Here is a 25,935-nt window from a genome sequence, read left to right on the forward strand (position 1 = left end):
CAGAACTTCGGTTTTTTGGTGAGCTATTTGAAGCTTAACTCCCTCCATCCAGATGCCAACCCTATCTACGGACACCGTTGCAAGGTCTTCTACCTCCTCAATTGTTTCGCCAGTGATCATGAGCACGATATCGTCAGTAAATCCGAATATCTGCACGCCTGCTGGTAGTTTCAGCGTTAACATCTCATTATACATGGCATTCCAGAGCACAGGTCCGAGTATGGAACCCTGTGGAACACCCGCTGTTAGGGCAGTAGATCGTAACCCAGTTTCGGTTTCGTACGACAGGACTCGATTTTCGAAGAAGCTTCCTATTATCCTGCAGAGGGTATTGGGAACACGCATCCTGTGAAACGCTTTGGCAATCGCTTCCCAGCTGGCATTGTTGAAGGCATTCTTAACGTCGATTGTCACGATGGCGCAGTGACGAACACCTGTCTGCTTCTTTTTATATGCGCGCTTCGCGTACTCTGTCACCATTTGGATGGCGTCCACCGTAGATCTCCCTTTTCGAAAACCGAACTGTCTGTCCGACAGTCAACTTTCGCCTTCTGTGTTGATAATAAGTCTGTTGAATATTATCCTCTCCAGTAGCTTACCAAGGGTGTACAGCAGACAAATGGGTCTGTATGATGACGGGTGCCCTGGGGGTTTCCCTGGTTTCGGTAGTAGCACCAGCTTCGCCGTTTTCCACAAATTGGGAAACGCTCCCTCGTCGAGACACTTTTGTAGCACCACTCTGAAAGTATCCGGAATGGTCTGTACCGCCACCTTCAGCACTGCATTTGGGATTCCGTCCGGACCAGGGGCCTTATTCACCGCAAGTTTCTTAGCAATAGCCACAAGTTTCTCATTCGTTACTGGCTCGATGTCGTGGGAACCCGCGTCGTACGGGGTAAGTGGCCACTGCGTCGGGCCATGCTGCGGGAAAAGATGTGCAACGATCTCTTTCAGTTTTTCCGGACACTTTTCAGTCGGCGACCTTGGGCCACCGAATCTCGCCAGTGCAACTTTATAGGCTTGGCCCCATGGGTTATCATCTACGCTCTGGCATAACGCTCTGTAGCAGTTCTCTTTGCTTGCTTTAATCGCTCGCTTAAGTGCCACCCTGGCTGCTCGGTAAACGGCACCTCTCGTTTCTCTGTCGGCTTCATTTCTCGCCCGTTGAGCTCGTCGTCTAGTTTTTAGACAGCTAGTACGAAGCTCAGCTATTTCTGAAGTCCACCAGTGAGCCGGTCGTCGCCACCACTTCGGTGTATTTCTTCTGGGCATGGTCATGTCGCACACCGCTACTATCATTTTCGTCAGCTGCTCAGCATTATGGACCTGGGATGAGTCCTGCATGTATACAGCTTCGGTGTACACCGAAGAGAGTCCTGAAATTCAGTGATTTGTTCCAGTATTATTCGTAGCGTTGTGATCCACACATGATCGTCCGGATAGGAATCCAGCTTGTTGCCGTCGGAGTGTAGCGTTTACTTTCTCCTTTATCCTGTTCAGGATCACTTTGCAGAGTACTTTGAGGGTTGTACAGATCAACGTTTTGCCCCGCCAGTTACCGCACTCTGTCAGGTCTCCTTTTGTTGGGACCTTGGGACACCCTGCATCCAGTCGGCCGGGAATGTTGCAGTATCCCAGATGTCAGATAAAAGACGGTGCAACATTTGTGCTGACAAGGCAGGGTCGGTTTTGAGCAATTCAGCAGGGATACAATCGATTCCAGGCGCTTTGTTAGATTTCATGTCTTTGTCTGCTGCTTCTATTTCAGCTAGCGAGGGCGCTTCCGAATTGACGCTATTAATGCGACTTAGGGTAAAACTGTACAAAACGCACCAGCTAAGCATAATTGCTATTTATAGAGATACCAATCATTTAAGAACCAAATTGAGAGTTGACAACGATTCAAGGATGAAATCTACGTATTATCGAAAACAAAAAATATGATAAAAACTTGATTTTGACTATATTTTTGAATAAAAACTAAAACAGCCAGAAAACAAACCGCGGGGTAGAACGCCAAAACTAGTGGACAGAACGCACCAAACAGGAAGGGTGGTAAGAAATGGAACAATGATTATACGGAATGTAATTATTGAAACACCATATGTTTAATTACATGTTCATCGTAGTTTTGTAAACTACCGTTTTTTTTGGCTAAAAATCATTTAGTATTGCTAAACTGATCGAAAATTTCGCTTTTCAAAATACACTTTTTAATATCCTTATATATAAAACGCCTTCAAGTAGGCAACGAAATTCATTTTTTTCGACTGATATAGTGATATCGCGGCAAACATGGCGGCCGATAATTTTTTCGAATCGAATATTGGTGCACCGTTTTAACTCGAACAAGGACGAAATTTGTTATAATTATGCAATGTTATCGTCATTTGGGAGTCAGCAAATAAAAAGAAAGGCATTTTGTTTTGATATTCGGGTTTTGTCAAAAGTAAACAGCATTCAAAATTTGAGCGTAAAACACGTGGTCTTGTGGGCATTCTGCCCCAATTTTCATATGTTTGATTTTGGATAAAATTTGTAGGAAGTTAATAAAATACAACAAAATATTTATAGTCTTCCAAAAAAGCACATGAGTGGTAAAACGATAAGCTGTAGTTTGATCAGATTGCGCAAGCTGTTTTACCATAAAACCTTATATGTAACTTATGAAAAATTACAAGTTTCACGCTGATTCCATTAATTCCTCTGTTTCTAAGAATTAAAGTAGATTTTGTGAACTTTGTATCTAATGAATGAAGAAAAAGCTTGTTTACTACAATAAAAATGAATAAAAACATCATTCGAAGCCATAGGTTAGTGTATATTTGAGAAAGAATGACATGGGCCATTTTACCCCGCTGGTGCGTCTTGTACAGTTTTCCCCTACTGTTGGCGCCTCGAGCTGCGGGTTTTGTTGGCCATCGCTATTTGTAACTCGGAAAAGTTGTTCAAAATGCTCAGTCCAACGCTTGAGCTGATCTGTTCGATCTGTCAGCAGCTGACCTGATTGGTCTTTCAGCGGCATTCTAACATTAGTCCTTGCACCACTAAGGTGGCGAGAAATACTATAAAGTAATCGGATAACTACAATGGTAGCAGCACTTCTCCCTCTTCGGCCAGGGAGTTTGTCCAGGCTCTCTTGTCTCGTTTACAAACTCGTTTAACTGCCTTTTCCAGTTCCCCATATCGTAAGCGGGCTGCTGCTTTGGCTGACCCGGTACATGCCTGCTCAATTCCGACTTTCGCCTTTCTCCGATCATCGACCACCCTCCAGGTTTGACTGTTCCGTCTGTCGGCAATTTCGAGGCTCGCGATTCAAGCTGTTCAATGTTTACCTTTTTCATCTCTGGATTCTTCAACCGGCGGACGTCGTATCGACACTCGATTTATTCCTCGCGCCGTTGGACCTACGCAGCAAAGTAATGCTCAGTAAAAAATTTCACTTAGTGTCCAAGGAAGCTGAAGTTAGAAGCTATACGTTACCCCAAAGGATATATACATATATATTTTTAATTTTTTTAAAATCATGACCACAAAAAATGCAAAACAAGTTGTGTAACAAGTTTTCAATAAAGAAACCGTCAATATTGTTGAAGTCACACCAAATACATTTTGAAAAAAAGGATTGATAAGTTGACATAATTTTGCACATTTTAGCATCTCTAGATTTAAAATATGATACACAAAATTTTTGACGAATTTTTGAAGGTTGCTGTTTTTCAGAGTTTTTGTCAATTATCAACGTTAGCTGTATTTACAACATTTTGTATTTTTTCAATGTCTGATATTTTTTTATACCTCAATCTAATTGTACATTGGATTTTGAGTATATTAATGCAAGATTTCCGCAATATTTGTGTAATGTTTTGCAGAATTAATTCAAAATTTCATATAGATAAAAAATAATAAGAGTGAAATTTTAAAAAGCCTACGTTATGGGGGTAGCAGTTTTATATCCATGTAGGTATTTGAAGGTCAGATAACTGGTTCATTGCAAAAAATAACCAATCTGTTGAAATGTTCAACTGTTGTAGTTATGTTGCACTAGAGCTTAAACAATTATATTGAACAACTTCATTGTCTGAATTTTTTTTAATGAGTAAAGTAAATTAAGTGTTTTTTATGAGTTTTAATACAATACAAGTTTCAAGTTATTTAGACCTTCGTTGGTTTTTCGTTTTGAATAGTGCGTTGAATTAGGAATAGTCATCAGGAAAACATTCAGTGGTATAGATTTTTTGAGTTGAAATCTGAAAAGTCACCCTGAGTGTAGCATAATCGTTTTCCAACGAAATACGTCCTTCCGTAAAAAGGGTGCCTATATCAATCATGAAGCTCATTTTGCCTCTAGTTCCACTAGGTACATTATTTCCGAAAATTCTTAGTTTAAAGAAACCTAGTTTTTACTATTTTGAATACTATTCTATTCTTTTTTTTACTGTCAACCAGCAACCAATCTCCACCCGGTTTACGATGATCTTCGAGCTCGGTGGGGACAATTCGTCCGCGGCCAATATTTCGCGTCCATCGGTGAACGACTTGAATAACTCGACCCTGGCGCAGATTGCGGAATATGTGGCCCGTACCGGAGAAACGCTCAACATCCAGGATGTCGAGGAATGGCTCAAGGACAAACCCATCTATCATCCTCAGCAGCAACAAATCGCAGCCGGAGAAGGTCACCAGCAACAGGGTTCCGGCAACACTTCCGGTGAAACGGACGAACTCAGCGCCCGGACCATCCTCTGCATGCCAATCGTCAACGGGCAGAAAAATGTGATTGGTGTCGCTCAATTAATTAATAAGGTTAGAGGTTATAGACTTCTGTGTCCCTCCTAGCTGCGGCCAATTTGTGGCGAAAGCGTAGGACGTGTTGATGAACTATTTTTGCAACCAAAGTTCGAAAAACCCACGTTGCTTGCCTATTGAATACCCATCGAATCAACACATCCTCGTGCTTGGGCAGTGGGCAGTGTGTGAAATATTGATCCCTTATCAATCTTTCTTGTCCGTTTTATTCCCCAAATACACACCCACTCGTTCTGGATGCAGGATAACAATCTACAATTTACGAGCTGTGATATTTCCATCTTCGAGGCATTCGCCATCTTCTGTGGCCTGGGTATTCACAACACCCAGATGTACGAGAGTGCCTGCAAACTGATGGCCAAACAGAAGGTGGCCCTCGAATGTTTGTCCTACCACGCGACAGCCCCACCGGATCAGACGCTCAAACTAGTCAACGATTCCATCGCCTCGGCCGAGGAGTACAAGCTGTACAGCTTCAAGTTTATCGGTGAGTGCAGCACAGCAAGGCTACAGAATCTAATTTTAGAGTTGCTTTTGGTGACTCATCATACTTTTCTATTTTATTGTAAGGTTTAACAATCTTAGAAAAATACCATTCAAATGATTGGTGTTCTGATTGAAGGACGATTTTTATCGTTGCTGTTATTAAAAATGACTTTCCGGCTCTTGAAGAATTATTATGGCCTTAGTGAAATGATTTTTTTTATAATTAATTATATGCCTTAATATCTCTAAAACATGCTCTTAAAAAATTCAATGGTTTTGGCGGGCCAATCCTCATTTACGCGTTTTTTGTAACATCATCATGTACAAACGGGCTAACAGAACGACTTGAAATTTAATTTATGACCTCTTATTGTAATTCGTAGTTTTCAACAAAGAGTTCAGGTCCCAAATTCTATTTGTTTGTTGTTGAGTTATAGAGAGTTAAGGTTCAAAATTAAAATAATATAAATTTAAACTCAAACAGTAGGAACATAAAAGAATTCTTACATTACGAGATGATTTTTAGCAATAGTAGCACCACCCATCCTCGAAATGATAGGGCCCGTATAAAATCAAAGTAAAATTTGATAGGTCCCAGCATTTTTTCAAGCCATTTTCATCGAGTTTGGAATCCAAACAAGTTTTACTTAAGAAAAATAAACAAAGCATAAAACATCCTTCCTTCTTTTAAAAGGAAGTGTCTCTCATACAAAATGCTAAGGGCTCCCATACATCATCCATGTGAAATACGACACAAACCGAATAATTCTAAAGAGTTTTTATCAAATTTAAGTAGGGTAGAGTGGGGTAACGTTGGACCATGGGGAAATGTGGGCCACTCTGAATATCTCAGATGTGTGTTGAGATAAAAATCCCAATCCATCTGTCATAGCCGTCGCTTTGCGTACGCATATTATCCTATATGTTGTTGACTTAAACACGCATCATATGCTTCATCTTATAAATAAAAATGGAGGCGATTTCTTTGTAACACCATCACGTATGAATGGTCGGTTGTAATGAAGTGAAATTTGGTATCCGAGGGTTTTTTGGGCCAGAGATGGTTTGTATAATAGTTTCAAGAACCTCACTTTCTATGGAAGGGGGGTCCCCATACAAAATTATTTCTTTTCCATATCTTATATATAAAAATGGAGGCGTTTTCTTTGTAACACCATCACGTATGAAAGGTCTGTCGGAATTAAGTGAAATTTGGTATCCGAGGGTTTTTCGGACCAGAGATGGTTTGTATAATAGTTTCGAGATTATTACTTTTTATGGAAGGGGGGCTCCTATACAAAATCAACTAGAAACGGGAAAAAACTCGAACAACTTGAAGGCAATTTTCATGAAAACTGATTCACAAGCACGAAGAAGTTGAAGAACTGTAAATATTTTCCAACAATTTATTAAGTAACGGGTAAAGCGAAGTTTACCGGGTCAGCTAGTTTATTTATAAAGCTTTAAAAAATTAAAAAAAATCATAATCAAACAAGCACGCAATTGCATCGATGGGGACCCTAAAGTTCATAACGAAAATATGGTCATACGCTTATAATCTTACACAGAAAATTTTTTTGAAGATTAGGTGTCACTGAAACTGCAACCTTTAAAATAAATCAACCTGTAATTAACAGAACCTGTAATTTTAAATTTTTTTCCTTGAAAGTTAACAAAGATTCATTTATTATTACAGCAAATGTCCTGTAAAAAAAGTTGTACACTGAAAATTAAATGTCACGTTATTTGTTTTTCGATCTGTAAAATTACGGTAAATGTCCTGCTCCTCTTTGTTGCAGGACATTTGCGTAATTTTACAGGAAATAATATTTGCTGTGTAGTTTTATTATGTCCTGGAAAAGGAATTTTTGATGAAACATCAGTAAGTCACACAAACGAAACCTATTTGCAAATCATAGCTTGTGGGGAATCGTGGGCCACATTTTGTGGGGTATCTTGGGCCACCTATATTTTAATCATTCTGCGATTTGTTCACATTATGGGGCTCTTGCATACACTTAAGTTTGACATTACAAGAGCGAAAATGCCAATAAATCTGAAAAAGAGGGATCTCAGCTCCACTCACTTTTCACATGGGAAAGTAAGCGACGCGAAGCTTTGAGATTTGAATAGGCAGATGGGTAGAAAAGGGATCTCATCAAACCCTAAGGATCATAATGCCCTTGCGGGGTAAAACGCCAGCGACAATAATTTGATAAATTTGGAGATTTGCGAAGTCTTTAGTGGATTCTTTTCACACAAATGTGTTCTTAAAACCAACACCTTGTAATTTTGATAAAAATGGTTACCAGATATTCATTAAAACACGCATAACAATTAAATTGAATTTTGAGGTGGCTATCCTCACTTAAGTTGTAAAACGTGATCAAATGAAATAGGCTTTTACACCAAGATGATTGCTTAAAACATCACAAAAACAATTGATGAAAACTGTGGTAAATTGTTGTTTTATGGTAAACTGAAGACAAATTAAATTTCAAATGTTCGATCAAAATGCCCCCATGAATTTAGGGACAAATCGCCTTCCTCTCAAGGTGCTGTTCGGTAAGATGTAAACAAAACCACGTGTTTTATTCTAAATTTTGGAGTGCAGTTTTCCATGAATACAGACCGATTATCGAAATTATATGTCGATCTTCATCTTTGCTTAGTCCTAAATTATCATTAGGATGCGTAATAATTAGAACTTTCGATCGGATTTAAGTAAAAAACGTGCACAGAAAATCAAATCAGTTCACTAAATTTGTCGCCAAAAGCAGCAGAAAAATTTGGTTCAAACTGACGCAGTTCAAAATAAAGTCAAGAATTTCAAAAAATTTCATTTTTTCATTGAGAAATGTTAACAAACCATTTATTTTTATGTGTAGAAAAACTTGGAAGTAAATGTTTTTTGCCCTTTTTTCCGAACAAAATAACAGAATTAATTTATTTTCACTGTAAATATTATGTTGTTTTCGAGTCGTTTTGATCCAATGTTTTGGAGCATCATTTGCCTACACTGCACACTGGTACAGAACATCAATCTAGCAGAACTAAATTAATAGCGCCCAGGGATGAAAAGATAGACTTTTGATGTCTTCGACAACATTGCATAGTTTTACAAGGCGCAAACTTTGAAATAAAATATACAGTCGAGGGGTCCACCAATAGAAAGATAAAAAAGCTAAATTTTTTGTTAAGCATTTTAGAGCTTTGGTTTTTTCTACAAAGTTGTTTATCTTAACAAAATACATAACTTTGCTAAACAAACTAAAGTTCTACAATTTCATTCTAAGGAGTTACAATGAAATAAAAAAACTTGAAAAAACAGTTTTTTTTAATCTGAAACGTTGTAGGTAAGACAAAACAATTTTCAGTCTTCGAAACAAAGTTGGAAAAAGTTAAGATCTACAATTGTTTTGCACATTATGATGTGTTTGGAAATTGCTGAAACGCTGTAGAAAGCATTAAGTATAATATATTAACGATTTTCAAAGAAAAGTTTATCGAATTGCGCAAATTTTCGCACTATCAGCCAATGTTCCGAATATCACTCATTTTCAATGAATGTTTCTGATTGCCCTTCGCACCTGAACGTACAGCGGTCGGGTTTCGTTATTGATTGCTACTGGACCTACCCGATCATCGATCGTTCAATTCATCGCTTAAATACAAATCACCTCGCACGATGCTTGCTGTCAAAACAGTGCAGCACCATCATCAAATTGGAATCTCACCAATGCGCAATGCATATGGCGAATCTTGTTGGTCTTCGATCAGGATTGAATGGATCAGGCAGTGAGTGAGTGATACATGAAGCCGATCATTAGCGTATTTTGTTTGATTTGATATACAGCAAACTAATAAATTTATTTGTTGTTATAACGTTTTTTAACATCAGTATGATTAAAATCAAATTGTAGTTGTGTTTGTGAGGGAAAGATGTTCACTTTCGCCGTGTTTTTCAATTTTTACAAGTTCTTTTATTAAACTGTCGTCCGTCACGGTAAAACTACTGAGAATTTATGGTGTCCCGCACAACTGTTTGATTTTTCTCGTCCTGCAAAAAATAATTTTGAATTTCATATAATTCAGGCAGATACTGAGTGAGCTACATTCAGAATGGATCAGTTTGTATCTCAATCATCTCCGATATGCGATGTTTGCTAAACCGATAATTCTGAATGATGCGACTCGGTTTGCATAGCTGATAGGAGCGCTGATCGAGATTCCATACCAGCCAGGCGAAGCAGTTGCGAGAGGCGCTATCCCATTATACAATCAGAATGTTTCCAACAGGAAACGCATCCTGAGTGTTTGTTTTGATTGATTTTCGGAACACTGTTATCAGCCAATGCGGTTTTTTTTTGTGTTAAGAGGAATCATTACCATATAAAACTGTTGTGGAACTCGGTGGAACTCGAACCAATTTTAAGATTGGAAATCTAGTATTTTGTTCACAAATATCACTTTTATGAGAAACTTTATTAGTTTCTTAGTTTCTTTGATGCAATTCACTTGCAGAATTTGAGAATAAGAAATAATTAGATGATTTACCCGGTTTTCCGTTTCAAATTTATCATTATAATCTGTACATCATTACATAAATGATATCTGTACGAACACGTGAAAGTGATTTAACTCCAAAAGTAAAGTAGCTTTCAGCTTTCAGTGGCAGGCCAATTTTTGCTCTATTTAACGAAAAAAAAAAACACTTTTGAGATAATAAGTTTTCGTTGGATTACAAACTCAATTTGATTAAAGGATCTATGACCATTTTGATAAATTCGATATGGAAAACCGGTTGAATCATCTAATTATTTCTAATTCTCAAATTCTGCAAGTGAATTGCATCAAAGAAAGTAAGAAACTGATAAAGTTTTTAAAAAAAAGTGATATTTGTGAACAAAATACTAGATTTTCAATCTTAAAATTGCTTCGAGTTCCACCGAGTTCCACGCTAGTTTTATATGGTAATGATTCCTCTTAACACCAAAAATAAAATCCACATTGGCTGATAGTGCGAAAATTTGCGCAATTCGATAAACTTTTCTTTGAAAATCGTTAATATATTACACTAAATTCTTTCTACAGCGCTTCAGCAATTTCAAAACACATCATAATGTACAAAACAATTGTAGATCTTAACTTTTTCCAACTTTGTTTCGAAAACTGAAAATTGTTTTATCTTACCTACAACGTTTCAGATTAAAAAAACTGTTTTTTCAAGGTTTTTTTTTTCATTTCATTGTAGCTCCTTAGAATGAAATTGTAGAACTTTAGTTTGTTTAGCAAAGTTATGTATTTTGTTAAGATAAACAACTTTGTAGAAAAAACCAAAGCTCTAAAATGCTTAACAAAAAAGTTAGCTTTTTTATCTTGCTATTGGTGGACCCCTCGACTGTATATTTTATTTCAAAGTTTGCGCCTTGTAATACTATGCAATGTTGTCGAAGACATCAAAAGTCTATCTTTTCATCCATGGGCGCTATTAATTTAGTTCCGCTAGATTGATGTTCTGTACCAGTGTGCACTGGGGCGTTTAACATCCAACGATTTCGTAGGTTGCTTTTGAAGGCGTTTGTAAAAAAAAACGAATATTTTCAAAGTTTTTACAAAAAAAAGGTAATATTTTTGACGGAATAGGAGCAGAAGATAGAAATACGAAGCACATATTGCAATGTATTCTGGTGTTCAGCTTGTTTATTCCGCAAACAAGGTCATTTCCCTTAGCAGGTGCACATTCCCTCGAAATACCCTATATGGAAACGAAATTTACAAGGAGTCTCTTTGATTTGCATTTTGATGCATCTTACCCCGGGCAGGTAACTGAATTATAAAAATGTTTAATTATAAAATATTTGTGATTGTTCGACAAATATTTCATCAAAAGTGTTGGAATAGGATGATTAAACCAGTTTAAAGTTTGTAGGTGGTACATATCATTAAGCCAATCCGTCATACTGGGTATAGTTTTTTACGGCATCGAAAAATGTTAAAATTTGTACATTTATTGATGGATTTTTTAAATTTTGAAGGAAAATGAAAAACTTTAAAATACTAACTTAAGATGTGAAAAATTATATCATGATGATTGTATTCATTAACTCGATTACGTTTTATAAAATTAAAAATTATATCAGTGCGATGTACACAAATATTGCGAGTAAGCCCGCTGTTGCATGCTGCCCCGTTTGATGGTACAACATGGAATTATTTGGTAGATAACATTTTACTTTCTGCAATAAAGGTTATTTAAAAAATTGCTTTTTAAGACTTTTCCAATGCGAACCTAACTATCGAGTAGTTCAGGTCCCATTTTTGAGATTCCCAATTATTCCAATTTTAATGGGAAAATAAACTTTAAAATTATAGAACATCTATCGAGAATTATGTGATTTCAATTTGATATAAAACTAATAATATAACTAATCTTCTTTCAATTGTATTCAATCAGCTTGTTTTTGAATCCAACTTCTATTTCTACAGCTCGTTCGACATCAAAATTAAACGATCAACAATGATTCTAGTGTAATGTAAAGTTCGTAACTCGTTAAATCTCTTCTTGATGCACGATGAATGTTTGCTTTATCTTGATTGAAAACACATTCCGACTAAAACAGACTGCCCATTAGAAATACGAGAACGCACTCAAACTTTCAGATTGCCCCCTGCATTGTGCCCACTCGTTCAGTCCTGCACAGCAATGTTCAGCTGGCCCCACCACAATGTAGAAAAGCTTATAAACCCCTCTGCATATAATCCGTCTAATCCCGGAAACCAGACCCGGCTCGGGGCAGATGGCATCCTCTGGCTTCCTCTAAGAACACCAGAAACGCAAATCCAATTAAAACGGGAAATACGATGGATTCTGGTCATCCTGGGCTTGTCCCCTGCCAGCGATTACTCAATGGGAACAGTTTCAATTGTGAAATGCGACGCAGGGAATTGAAGAGATGGACAGACAGAATACCCATGCATTGGTAGATTGAACAACATTGAATGACGGATGTCTGTGGTCTAAAAATGGATCATACAGGTGCTTGCGAAGAGCGGTAGAATGTATTCTCTGAAACTTTCGACAATCAGTTTTGTTCAATTTTTGTTTTAAATGTGTGGTACGATTTACAAATTTAGATCGATATTTTAATAATTGGTAATCAGTCTTTAAAGTTATTCAAAAGGATTTTAATTGCAAATCCATCAGAATGAATGCAGATACGTACAATTTGAGAGATATTGGAAGGCAAAACGTATGATCGTTAGTGATACCAATAAAAGGGGAGATAAGGACATAATGGCCACCTTAAGGAAAACGCTTATTTAACTATAGAAAACAGCTATAATATATAAATTACAAATTTGTTTCGTGTTCGAACACTAAAATAGTCTATTTCCTGATTGGCTGAAACTTGAAAAACTAGATTAAAACGTTTAAAAATGCATTTTAAATTTTTTTTGCCAAAAGCTGAAAACCCCCTGGGGTAGTATAAGCACCATTAATCGAGGCAGGATGAGAGTTTTCTGCCGGGGAATCTAGCAACTCGATGAAGTCAGGTGAGTCGTAGATTCATCTAACAAAGTAATAACAAATTAACCTAGGTCTGTTTGTAGAGTACAAACAATTCACGCACGCTCATACATTATGTTTCCGGTGCTTTGTTTGGCGGATGATGCTACTAGCCGTATATAGAACAATAAAAAACAATCCATCATGAATGGTAAATGCAAAAAAATCACCTCGAACAGAATTCGAACTCTACTCTTTTGATTACCTCACCGACACCCCAAGCAACCAAAAGTCTCATATCTACTTAAACTCGTGCCTCCAAAGTTCGAATTACGCTGAACAAAAGTTCCAAAGGGAATTGGTTCCAAATTTCTTCGAATGTGAGCATGAAAGTTACAAAAGGTTCCTCAAATAGCCTTCTATGGACTTGAAGTTCCAAAATGTTCCTCAAACAGCTTTTTTGTGACATGTCATTCGCATCCACACAGTATAAAAGTTACAAATTGGGTATCAAATAGCCTTCTGTGAACTTCAAGTTCCAAGAAGTTCCTCAAATAGCCTTTTTTGTGACATGTAATTCGCATCATTCAGAATAAAAGTTACAAATTGGGTCTCAAATAGCCTTCTATAGACTCGAAGTTCCAAAATGTTCCTCAAATAACCTTTTAAGAGACATGTCCGCCATTTCATGAATATGAAATGTGAACGAACATCACAAAAGGGCATATAATAAATTAATCATTTTTTGGAGCTTGAAAATTGTTGAAATGTATAATTTATATTGAAACTTCAACTCAAAACAACTTAAAGCTAACTCGCAAATGATTGTTTTTGAAAAGAATAAATATTTTGACTTTATAAAATTTCGTCCAACTGTATTTATATACCACGAATTGATCACACATTGAAAGTCAGTTGAAGCAATTCATTAATTAAATATCAAGATAAACTCAAGGATTTGTATAATTTTATGCTTAACAGTTATAAACATGGAATTCCATTTCTTTAAAACCGATATTATTTTGGCGATTGATTTATACGCCGTTTCGTAATGTTTCTTAGTCATAATCAACATGCGTCTTTGCTGCTGGCCGCTGGCTGCACTTGAGGGTATTCTAGGAAGATTATAATCACTTCGAATTTTAGCTGCCGGTAAGGCAAAATCTAAGCGTGGCGTCGTGGCAGCGTGTTCGGCTATCAACTCGGAGGATGGGGTACAAATCTGGTACCAGGACTAATTTTTTCCATTACGTTGTTTGATTGCTTGAGTAAGCAAATCAAATAATTGTGAAGCAGAACTGGCGTGCGTGCCGACATGTATCGAACAAAATTAAAAACAAAGCAATTAAGTATGATCAATTGAGTGAGGGGATGGGAGGAATAAAGATGGATGCCGAGAAACCGGCAGCACCACATGGGCTGGTGATGACCAAAATGAGAGAGGAGAGGAGAATTATTTTTTGTTTTTGCTGATTAAACGTTTACTTGTGGGCTGAATAGAAGGCCGTTCAAATCTTTAATGGAACTTCAAAGTTTCAATAAGAACTTAAATTTTGGGCTGAATAAAAGGAACTTCAGCACATTGATTAAGCTGATTAAGCTGTGTTCGACCTTTTTAACGAGACTTTTGGTTGCTTGGGACGTTACTAAAAGGCCATATCGTCAGATGTAAACTGCAGCTCTATAATTCAGTTGACTACACCGAGTGGAATTCGCTGCTAGATTATACGGCAGAAAAAGCTCATCGTGCCCCTATTAATAGTGCTCTGTTTGCCCCGAGCCAACAAATTAAAGAAAAAACGTGTTTTAATATTGAATAAAGTGAAAAATCAAAATTTTATGATAGTGAAAATTGAGAGATAATGAGTACATCATGTTGCAGAGCGTACATTATAGATCAAGATGATTTAAAGATCATAAGAGCTTATTTGGTGGTGCTCAATAATTATAATATTTTCGTCACTTGAGAACCTAGCTGGTTTTTTTAAATATCTCTGTAAAGATGAGAAAGAGATTCCTTTTTTTGTGAAAAATTAACACTATAGGAAGTACGAAACACATCCTCATGAAAATTTACTTAATAAAATACGAACTTTTGTAGAAAAGAGGAGTGCTTATTATGTCCCGGGTGCTCGTTATGCCCTTATCCCCCTATTAGCATTCCAAAATTTACCTTCCACTTATCTGGGCTTGAAATTCCAGGCATTTTTTAAACCTGGTAAAAACTGGAGATTTGATTAGAATTTTCCAATAATACTGCAACAAATCTAAGCCAGATTCAAGCATTTTTTTGGAAAGAATAAAAGAAAATCACTTTGAAATTCAATTTTTCATCGAAGCAGCGTTCAAATCATTTGAAATGCTTCTATAATTTTTGTTTGTTATTTTGATGAAGGTAAATAACTCTGAACATGCCTCCTTAAATCAAAATATACCATCCGTCAATATGAGTTTTCTGCTTAGTTTTGCTTATAATGCTAACAAATCTGGGCAATGTCCGGGAGTTTTTAACAAAAATCGAAATTTTCACTGGGTGTCCTCGCATGCCCGAATAAAAAATAAAACCGGGCAATCTGGAATGCTTTTTCAATCATATTGAATGTACTCGATAGAAGCCTTGTTGGCTCATTCTTATCTTGTTTAATATCCTAAACCCCTAATTCGTGTGTTCTTGTTCGCGTGTAGGCCCTTTTCATAAGCATTTGTTATCAGTCAACATCTAATGAATTGTTGATGTTGTCATTTTGATTGCCATCGACCCAGTTCTCACGCTATCGGTGCTTATAAATCATTCCCTTCCATCCACAACACCAATATATTCGACATAATTGACGTTAGAAAGCGAGGCAATTGTTACACCATCATGCGTATCTATTTTGTTACAACTAGTAATTTTTTATGCAAGCAGGGTGCAGGTGAACCGAATTGTTCTGAGAGCAGTTAACTTCCGTTTAACGTGCCCCTTTTGATCCTTTTCATTTGAAATGAAACCGAGGCTTGGCCGTAATTGGATGACAATGTTCCAAACACAGTTGCATGAAGTCCAAGTTTTGATAAACATAATTTCAAACCAATGATAAGATGAAAACAAAATATATAAACAACTACATACATTACAGGATTTTCCTATTTTGACGAGCAACGATTTTGCATGACTTCCAACGCTACAAAATTGCATTTAATAGATTTCCTTTTGGCTCCAATTCACTTTAAAAAAACCTTATTAAAATTTGGAAAAAAACACGACAGGCAACCTAAAAGACAGAACCTAAATGTTTTACGAAACAGAAACAGGTGTTCAATCTATTCGATAAAACAAAACTATTCTTGCAAAAGATACTCAGTTAAAACAGCGCAGATCATCGTAAAAATTGAAAAAAAAAACTCCTGACAGAACCGAAGCAATAGGCTGAACTAAAAGGTGTCCCCTTAAAGCTGCATTATATGCAATCGCTGTAAAAAATCAACAAATGGCAATTTTTTGTTAAAAACTTGCTTGGAAATAGTTAAAAATGACTAGGGACATATGGCTCTTACACAGTGTATTAGTACAGTGATCGAAACTAGAATAGTATCACTATATGTTTGCTTGTTAAGCATGAATGATTGAAAATCGTCAAAATTTTCTCCCACAATTTGTTTTAAATTTTTTAACGGATAAATCAAGCATAAGTTTACTTTTTAGTATAAAGCCATTGAGGAGCAATAATATGGAAAAAGTGCCAACCACAACACTTATTTATTCAATTTTTATTTAATAATAACAAAATGCTGATGAGTGATGACATATGTAGTCTCTCACATCGTGAGATAGTTTTTTAAAGTTTTTGATTCTCATAGAAAACTTTTTGAAAAATTAACAATAGACGTACAAGTTTTTACACTTTTCGATGTCGTAAAAAACGGACGTGACGGATTGGCTTAATGATACCACATATGTACAAACTTTATATTGCTTTTATTATCTTGTACCAACACTGTTTCTGTAAATATATTTTTGATTTGATAAATTTCAATGGAAACAGAAAGCTCTTAACTTCATCTTACTGGTTGAAAATTCTATAATAAGGTTGCCAGATTGCCCGGATTTGCCCGAATAATTAATACAAAATTTGGGAACACTCCGGCACGGCCCGGTTCCATTTATTAAAAAATGCCTGGATTTTACCTGGATCTATTCACATTATTTGTCAAATAATAAAATACAAATTTAAGTTGTTAATTTTTTTTATGTATGCCTCCACAACGAAATTCTTCGAGCAAGTTTTATAAAAATGATCATTAGAAATTTTTTGGAAGCCTAAAATGCCCGGATATTGCCAGGATTAAAAAAAAATTCTTGCATTTGTCTGGCCCGGTTACGTGCTGAATAATTCTGACAATCTTAGTCTTTTAGGTAGGGCAGAGTCTATAGAAAATACAATATTTTATATAAATTTTGCTTTTGCCACATATGAAAACCTTTAGTGTGTGCTCAACAGACCTCTTATATGTGTGTGCAGCAAGAGACCATCATTTTTTCTTTTGGCAGTTTTTTTTAAAGTTGATAAAAACGGTGTCACTTAAAAGCAACGTCGCAAATTTATTCTACTGAAGATTTGTGAAAATTTTCAACATTTTCGTATGCTCCCATCATGTTGGTAAATTGTCTTTATCCTGAAATAACAGGTAAAATAACTAAAAAAAAATATGATTTTTATAACTAAAACTTCGAATCTAAGCCCTTATTAACACAATGAGCGAGAATTGACGATCTCAAAACAGATTTGATAAAGTTTTTCTAATGTATGAACTGATTCCATAATATGGAAACCCTAACTTTGGTTTTATTCCATAAAATTTTAAGACATTTTTTTTATAGCATTACAGCTTTGGTGGATTAAAGTTATCAATTTCAAACAACTTTATCTTCAGATATTTTGAAATTATATGTTTTTTTTTTTGATAAAAATCAATATGAAATGATTTTTTATAACTTCTTGTTTCTACTAGTATGAACATGATGACATTTTAAGCTAAAGGTCATTCAGAATAACTGCAAGCATCTCAAAGGGGTCAGAAGAAATGTTAACAAGTGGGTTTGTGTATAGAAGTAGAAATGTACTTTCAGTTTTAACCATTCATTTCATGATTTTTTATTTTTTCTTAAAAATCATTTTAAACAGTTGGAAATGATGTTTACATCAAGAAAAAAACTTAAATGAAATACGATTTTTCACTTTTTTCATACATTAACTGTTGCAAATTTGATACTTTATGAAACGGAGGATAAAGTTAAGTTGGGCGTGATGAACTATACTGTGGATATGGTATTAAAAAAGAATGCAGTAAATATGCCAAAAGATCACAAATGTTAGAATTTTTGATGTTTCAATGTTTAAAAAATCGCACAACATATAGAGTAATTTTTATAGCGCTTTTTTTTCTGTAATGCAGTTTGATGTACACCCAAAATAATCTGCATGTAGGGGCTACGTGAAAAACTACATAGTTTTTATCCAATTGATTTTCACGTAGATCCTACGGTATAAACATTTAAACGTGTCGCTATAAGAATCGGTGCATAATGAACATCATATAAAATTTACGTGAATTTTTAGTGAGTACAACATGATGTGATAATGAAAGATTTGTGAAATTCGTTTAGTATTGAAATGTAACTATGGTTGATTTGCTCGTTGCTTTTGTTTTGTTTTTCGTTCCATTTTAATTTAAAAAAACAAGAAGTTTCTTTATAAAGAATTTTATTCTAAATTTCATTTTGCACTACACAAACCGAATTTTACTCCAACACTTAATCACAAAAAAATCAGCAATAATTCCTTGAAGGTACCCGGATTTACTTGATCTGCAAACCTAACGCCAACCTTCCAATGTTTCGAGGTCTGAAAAAATAAAATACTTGGTTGAAAAATTGGTGAAAAATTTCATTTTCACCATGTCCAAATCGATGGTAAATCTATTCGGCCACGAATCCCGAATATTGTGTCAACTCACCTTATAAATAATCCTGGGAAAACTGGCAGAAGAAGCGGTTTTCAGTATAGTACAAGCGAAAACTAAACACAACTTTTTCAACTGCTTTTTTCCAGAACGAAAAAAGTCAGCTGCATGACCTTTTCCTATAAGAATTTGAGAAAAAGAAGTCGAAATCGATTTAAAGCATCCACTTAGATTTTACGTGAAATTCATGAGGCAATTATGTTGAAGTAAAGTAGTTGCTACCGGGGCGTCCTTGCTACACTGGGGTTAATACAAAATTCACGTAGAATCGATATGATGCATCAAAATCTTAGTTTACGTGAAAAATACCGTAGAAATAATTTCAAAATTATTTTGGGGTGTAGGACACCCTTTAATTAGCAGTTTAACAATCTGCTTTTTCAACATAAGGCATTTAAAAGAACTTGTCTTTCCTCCCGTCTCGTATCAATCTTAAAATTTCTGATTTTTTTTTTTTAATTTACAAGAACTACGCAAGAGTTCTTAAACAAAACTCACTTCAATATTTTTGGAAACACTGTTGAGAACTCTAAACATTTCATTTTCAAAATTTAAGATTAACACTTAAAAGCCAATCGTATTTTTCTCCATTTGAATCCCAAGACCTGATGACTCACAAAACATAATATAAATTTCTACGGCAATATTCTTGCATTTTTTTCTATCTAAGCGAATAAAAAAGATACTGCATGGTGAAGGCGATATATTTGATACTGATAGCGAAAAAAATACTTTAAGTATTTCTGATATAACAGCTTATTCTTTTATTTATTTATTTTTATTTTGCCATCTTATTAAAATTGACAAAAATAAGAATTTAGAAGGGCATTCGTTTAGCATCACTCGCAGAAGACAGTCGAGTTTGTTCTATCGCTAGTGTTTTGAAGCAAAAGTGGTGTGTGAAAAACAAAAGTTCGTTTTGTTGCTCTTGTTATTCGGGTTGGTATACCGTAAAGGGCTTTCTCCGATGTGCTATTATCGGGTAGCGAACTATACGGGAGTGAAATATCCATCACCGTGCGCTGCTGAATCGTTTTTTTCATCACCGATATCATCACTCTGGCTTAAGACAATAGGCCCTGGTGCCGTGCGGCTGTGCCGTATCCCAGCCAGCAAACAAAGAACCACGTTGTTGGTTCAGCAGGTGGTTTTATTAGAGTGGTTCACAAATAACTACTCGTTTTTTTTCCAAAAATATATTTTGGTTTTTTTTTCTTTTGTTTTTTTTTCTTCTTCTTCACTTTATTGCCTTATTGTTATTCTTTTGGTTATTATTATAATTTTATTATTATTATTATTTTTTTAATTAACTTATTTATTTATTATTATTATTATTTTTTTTTTTAATAATTTCTTTTCTGGTTTTGCTCTCCGCTTACACCCATTACATCGGAAAGTTACCGACTAATGGATGACGACGGCGAGGCAGGTAAAGATCCTCCCTTTCGGGAGGATATCGGTTCTGAGGAAATACTTTCCGAAGAAATTGTCCCTGAAAATGAGGGCTTGGCTATGAGCATGTCGGACACGGAAAATACCGACCCCCCTCCTGCTCAAACATATACCCTATCAATTTCCCCTGTCCCATTCATGTTTGGCAGCCCCCATCCCCACTCAACGAATGTAATACCCGCATCATCAATTTCACCTCTAGTAAACAGTCCCCCTGTAGATCATGAAAGTGAGCCAAAAGCTACCCCTCGCCGTCGGGTTTACCAACCTGAATCGACGGGGTCCTGGGTAGTTTATATCCGGTCCAAAATGAACGGGAAATCACCTAATGTGATTTCCATCGCTCGAGACCTCGACAGATCTTATCCTTCCGTAATCAGCTACCAGCCGATGAGACCGCACAAGATGCGCATTGTTGTTGGTAGCCTGAAGGAAGCAAATGCCATTGCTTGTGACCCGAAGTTTACGATCGAGTATCGCGTTTACGTTCCCGCTCGTGACGTGGAAATCGACGGAGTGGTAACGGAAGAGGGTTTGACCGTCGATGATCTGGTGAAGTCCGGGGTTGGCCGATTCAAAGACCCTGGCCTTCCCACGGTCAAGGTGCTGGACGCGCGTCAGCTAAAATCGGCACAAGGCGAGGGGGAAGAGAGAACTTTTTCCCTGTCAAACTCTTTTCGAGTTACCTTTTCCGGCACTGCACTTCCTGATTACGTTGCGATCGGGAAGGTTCGTCTACCTGTGAGACTTTATGTGCCTTCGGTTATGTTCTGCCAGAATTGCAAGCAGTTGGATCATACGGCCGCCTACTGTTGCAATCAGGCACGCTGCTCTAAGTGCGGGGAGAAGCATGCGGAAGCTTCGTGTGAAATACAAGCAGTAAGCAAGTGTTTGTATTGCACAGGCGAGGAATCTCATGCTCTCTCGGCGTGCCCAAAGTACATATCGCGCCGGGAAAAAATCAAGACTTCTTTGAAAACTCGCTCTAAAAAATCATATAGAGACATGCTGATGAAGTCTTTGCCAATCGTCTCAGAGAACCAGTTTGGCCTTCTAAGTGAGTATGAATCCGAAGGGGAGGATCCATGTGAAGGAACATCAGCTGGGCCATTTGTTAAAAAAAATGTTTCACAAGCTCTAAAAAGGAAACGCACAACTAACACACAACCCCGATCAGCTGCCAGCAAAGTTAATAAAACAAAAAATCCTCAAAGTGGAAATAGTTATTCTACCCCTCCTATTCAGAGACCTCCGGGTTTTAATCCGTCCCCGAAGGACTTCCCTCCACTTTCTGGTAAGTCAAAACCCCAGACTTCCCTTCAGAATTCAGGACCATCAGTAGCAAACAGGAATGCAACAATACCCGAAGAAACTGCATCTGATCCATCGTCGAACAGTTTGCCCAGCTTTTCGGCTGATGGTAAGATGAAATTTTCGGAAATTGTTGCGTTCATCCTAGACTTTTTCAGCGTACCAGCAGGATGGAGGACTATGATTAATATGTTTGTCCCACTTTTGAGAGAAGTCTTGAAAAAGAAAGCTCTCTCTATGACCCTCATCGCAGAAGCAATTTCTTTTGATGAATAACTCGTCCACTGAGGTAAGAGAAATTGTTTCTGTATTGCAATGGAACTGCAGAAGTATTTTACCAAAATTAGACTCCTTTAAAGTATTGGTACACAATTTGAATTGTGATGTGTTCGCTTTATGCGAAACTTGGCTCTCTCCAAACATAGATTTCAACTTCCATAGCCACAATATTATTCGCCTGGATCGAGATGGACAAAGAGGGGGTGGCGTTCTTTTGGGGATCAAGAAATGCCACTCTTTCTATCGTATTCCACTACAACCATCTCCAGGTATTGAAGTCGTCAGTTGCCAAGCTAGAATTAAAGGCCAAGACCTTTGCCTAGCCTCGGTATATATTCCGCCAAATTCAAGCGTGAGCGGGAACCAATTGGCGAATATTATTTCACTTCTCCCAGAACCCCGGCTAGTTCTGGGAGACTTCAACTCCCATGGCGTGGGCTGGGGTAGCTCACGTGATGATGATCGTGCTAACATTATTTATGAGCTGTGTGACGACTTCAACATGACTGTCTTAAACAATGGGGAAGTGACTCGAATTAATGGATCCCAATCACAGCATAGTATTTTGGACCTTTCTTTAGCTTCTTCCTCTCTGAGCTTGGATTGTACGTGGAAGGTAATCCAAGACCCTCAGGGAAGCGATCATTTGCCTATCAATATTTCTATCATCAGTGGTCGTAGTCCACCCGGAGAGATCAATATTCCTTATGACCTCACAAAGAATATAGATTGGGAAAAGTACGCATCGGGTGTCATTGATGCCATCGAGTCAACGGACGAACTGCCTCCGGAGGCAGAGTACAGCTTTATGTCCGGGACAATTGTGGACTGTGCAATCGGGGCACAGGTCAGACGGAATGACAATTCGACGATACAGAAACGGCCTCCCACTCCGTGGTGGGATGGAGACTGCTCACGTGCGCGAGGAGAAAAGTGCAAGGCGTTTGTTGAGTTTCGCAGAACCGGATTGCCTGAAAAATTCCAACGTTACTTGGCCTTGGAACGCAAGTTCAAGAACTTGATCAGGGGCAAGAAACGTGGGTACTGGCGGCGATTCGTGGATGGGTTATCTCGAGAAACGTCTCTGCACACGCTTTGGAAAACGGCACGAAACATGCGAAATTACACACCTTCGAACGAAAGTGAGGAAAGCTCGAGTCGATGGCTGACACAGTTCGCGAAAAAGGTCTGTCCGGACGCAGTACCAACACAGAAAATATATCGGAATACAGAGAAAAGTCCCGATACGGAGGATCAATTCTCGATGGTCGAACTTTCACTTGCGCTCTGGTCTTGTAACAATTCTGCTCCCGGACTGGACAGAATCAAATTCAACTTGTTGAAGAATCTGCCAGATACCGTTAAGAAACGCTTGTTGAATTTATTCAATAAATGTTTAGAGATGAACATTGTTCCGCATGAATGGAGACAAGTGAAAGTCATCGCCATCCAAAAACCGGGAAAACCAGTTTCTGATTACAATTCGTATAGGCCGATTGCAATGCTCTCATGTCTCCGGAAATTGCTCGAAAAAATGATTCTCTTTCGGCTGGATAAATGGGTTGAATCAAACAATCTGTTATCAAGTACACAATTTGGATTCCGTAGAGGCAAGGGTACGAACGACTGTCTAGCATTACTTTCATCAGACATTCAATTGGCGTTTGCCCAAAAAGAGCAGATGGGGGCAGTATTTCTGGACATCAAAGGGGCATTCGATTCGGTGTCCATAGAAGTGCTATCTAGTAATCTTAACTCTTGCGGACTTTCACCAATATTGAATAATTTCCTTTATAATCTGTTGTCTGAAAAAATCATGCATTTTAGTCATGAAGAAACCAAAGTTGAACGAATTAGTTACATGGGTCTACCCCAAGGCTCATGTTTAAGCCCCCTGCTATACAACTTTTATGTCCGAGAAATCGATGCTTGTATGGCACAGAATTGCACGCTAAGACAGCTTGCGGATGACTGTGTTGTTCATATCACAGGTAAAAAAGGCACTCAAATTAAACCTCCGTTACAAGAAACTCTAAATAATTTATCACATTGGGCCAGGAATCTAGGCATCGAGTTTTCGCCTAGTAAAACCGAGTTAGTAGTTTTTTCAAGGAAGCATTCCCCACCTCAAATAGAGCTCCTTATGATGGGTAGAACTCTAACTCAATCTCTTAGTTTTAAATATTTGGGTGTCTGGTTCGACTCTAAATGCCTCTGGGGAAAACATATTAGGTACTTGACACAAAAATGCCAAAAGAGAATCAATTTTCTTCGAACGATTACTGGAACCTGGTGGGGTGCTCATCCACAGGACCTCATCAGGTTATACCAAACAACGATACTATCGGTCATAGAATACGGAAGCTTTTGCTTTGGGTCAGCCGCGGATACCCACTTGATTAAACTAGAACGAATACAGTATCGTTGTTTGCGTATTGCCATGGGTTGTATGCAATCAACACATACGATGTGTCTCGAAGTACTGGCGGGAATAATGCCGTTGAAAAATCGGTTCTTCGATCTATCGCTACGTTTCCTAATTCGAAGTGTAACTATGAATCCTTTGGTGATAGAAAATTTGGAAAGGCTTATGAATATTAATTCGCAAGTAAAATATGTAAACAATTATCATACTTTTAGTCAGTTAGAAATAAACCCTTCTTTGTTAAATTCGGACACCAGTCACTTTTACCCGATCAGTAGTTCCTTAATAAAATTCGATCTGTCCATGACCGCTGACATCCGTGGAATTCCAGATCACGTCCGACCCAACGTCATTCCTTCAATCTTTGCATCAAAAGTACGTGAAATTGATCCTACAAAAATGTTCTTTACTGATGGTTCTAGAATCGACAACGCGACTGGCTTCGCAGTGTATAATGAGGGCTTTGAAGCTTCGTTCAAGCTTCGAGAGCCATGCTCCGTTTACACTGCTGAGCTAGCCGCTATTTACTGCACCTTGGAACACATTCGCACACTGCCCGTAGACCACTATTTCATCTATTCGGATAGTCTCAGCTCCGTTGAGACGATTCGATCGATGAAACTGATGAAGCGCCCTTCCCATTTTTTGCTGGAAATTTCAGGGATATTGGGCGCTTTGATCGAAAATTCGTACATGATTACCTTAGCTTGGATCCCGTCTCATTGTCTTATTCAAGGCAATGAGAATGCGGACTCATTGGCTAAGGTGGGCGCGTTACAAGGTGAAATCTTCGAGAGGATAATAACTTACAATGAATATTTTTCAATACCTCGCACTTTAGCGATTAACGCTTGGCAGTCTAGCTGGGAGAATGGCACAAAGGGACGTTGGTTCCATACGATTATCCCTAAGGTTCCGACGAAGGCATGGTTCAAGCATTTTAACATGAGTCGCGATTTCATTCGCGTGGTTTCTCGGCTCATGTCAAATCACTGCCGGCTTGACGCGCATTTGTTTCGTATACAACTAGTTACAAGCAATGTTTGTGTTTGTGGGGATGGCTACCACGACATTGATCATGTTGTGTGGACGTGTGAACGGTTTGATCGATCGAGGGCTTGGCTACTGGATACCCTTAGGGCCCGATGTAAACTACCTGGTGTTCCAATTCGAGACATCTTGGCAAACTTAGATCTTGAATATTTGTACCCTATATACAAATATCTTAAAATGTCTGACTTGGTCGTTTAGTCCTCTTCCCCTCTGTCTGTACTCTATTTAATGCTCGTTTCGTCTATTTATTAGAACAAACTTTCATCCGACGGGTCCTACAACACCACATAGAAGGCTGGCCAGGAAGTCGAAAACCCTGAGGTAGCTATCGAAACCACAGCTACAGGAAGCCACCACCGGACCCTAACGGAAACTGTTCTTGGAAGTGACCCCAGTTAATCCCCTTTCCTTTCCTATAATAAGTTGAATTAACAGTTGAGTAGCCGCGACGATTACGGCCCCCCTCTTACTAACCCAAAGTTAGGAAAAATACTCCCGGCACATAAAAACTTCATAAGTAAAATGCCTTAATAAAACCTTTGTAAATAAAAAAAAAAATAAAAAAGAATTTAGAAGCTCACAACTTCAAGCAAATACATTTTCTCGT

General features: G+C 37.6%; 1 protein-coding gene across 16 annotated transcripts in view; it reads left to right on the forward strand.

The window, feature by feature from the left end:
* Positions 1 to 25,935, forward strand: part of LOC129740085 (cGMP-specific 3',5'-cyclic phosphodiesterase) — a 338,821-nt gene that overhangs the window by 268,681 nt on the left and 44,205 nt on the right. For all 16 annotated transcript variants that reach the window (XM_055731678.1, XM_055731686.1, XM_055731680.1 and 13 more), the window contains 2 exons: positions 4,450 to 4,806; positions 5,053 to 5,296. In XM_055731678.1, the coding sequence (XP_055587653.1) occupies positions 4,450 to 4,806; positions 5,053 to 5,296 (601 nt within the window). The remainder of the gene's footprint in view (positions 1 to 4,449; positions 4,807 to 5,052; positions 5,297 to 25,935) is intronic.

This window comes from Uranotaenia lowii, chromosome 1 (assembly GCF_029784155.1).
Source record: "Uranotaenia lowii strain MFRU-FL chromosome 1, ASM2978415v1, whole genome shotgun sequence".
In the NCBI taxonomy this organism is placed as follows: Eukaryota; Metazoa; Arthropoda; class Insecta; order Diptera; family Culicidae; genus Uranotaenia; species Uranotaenia lowii.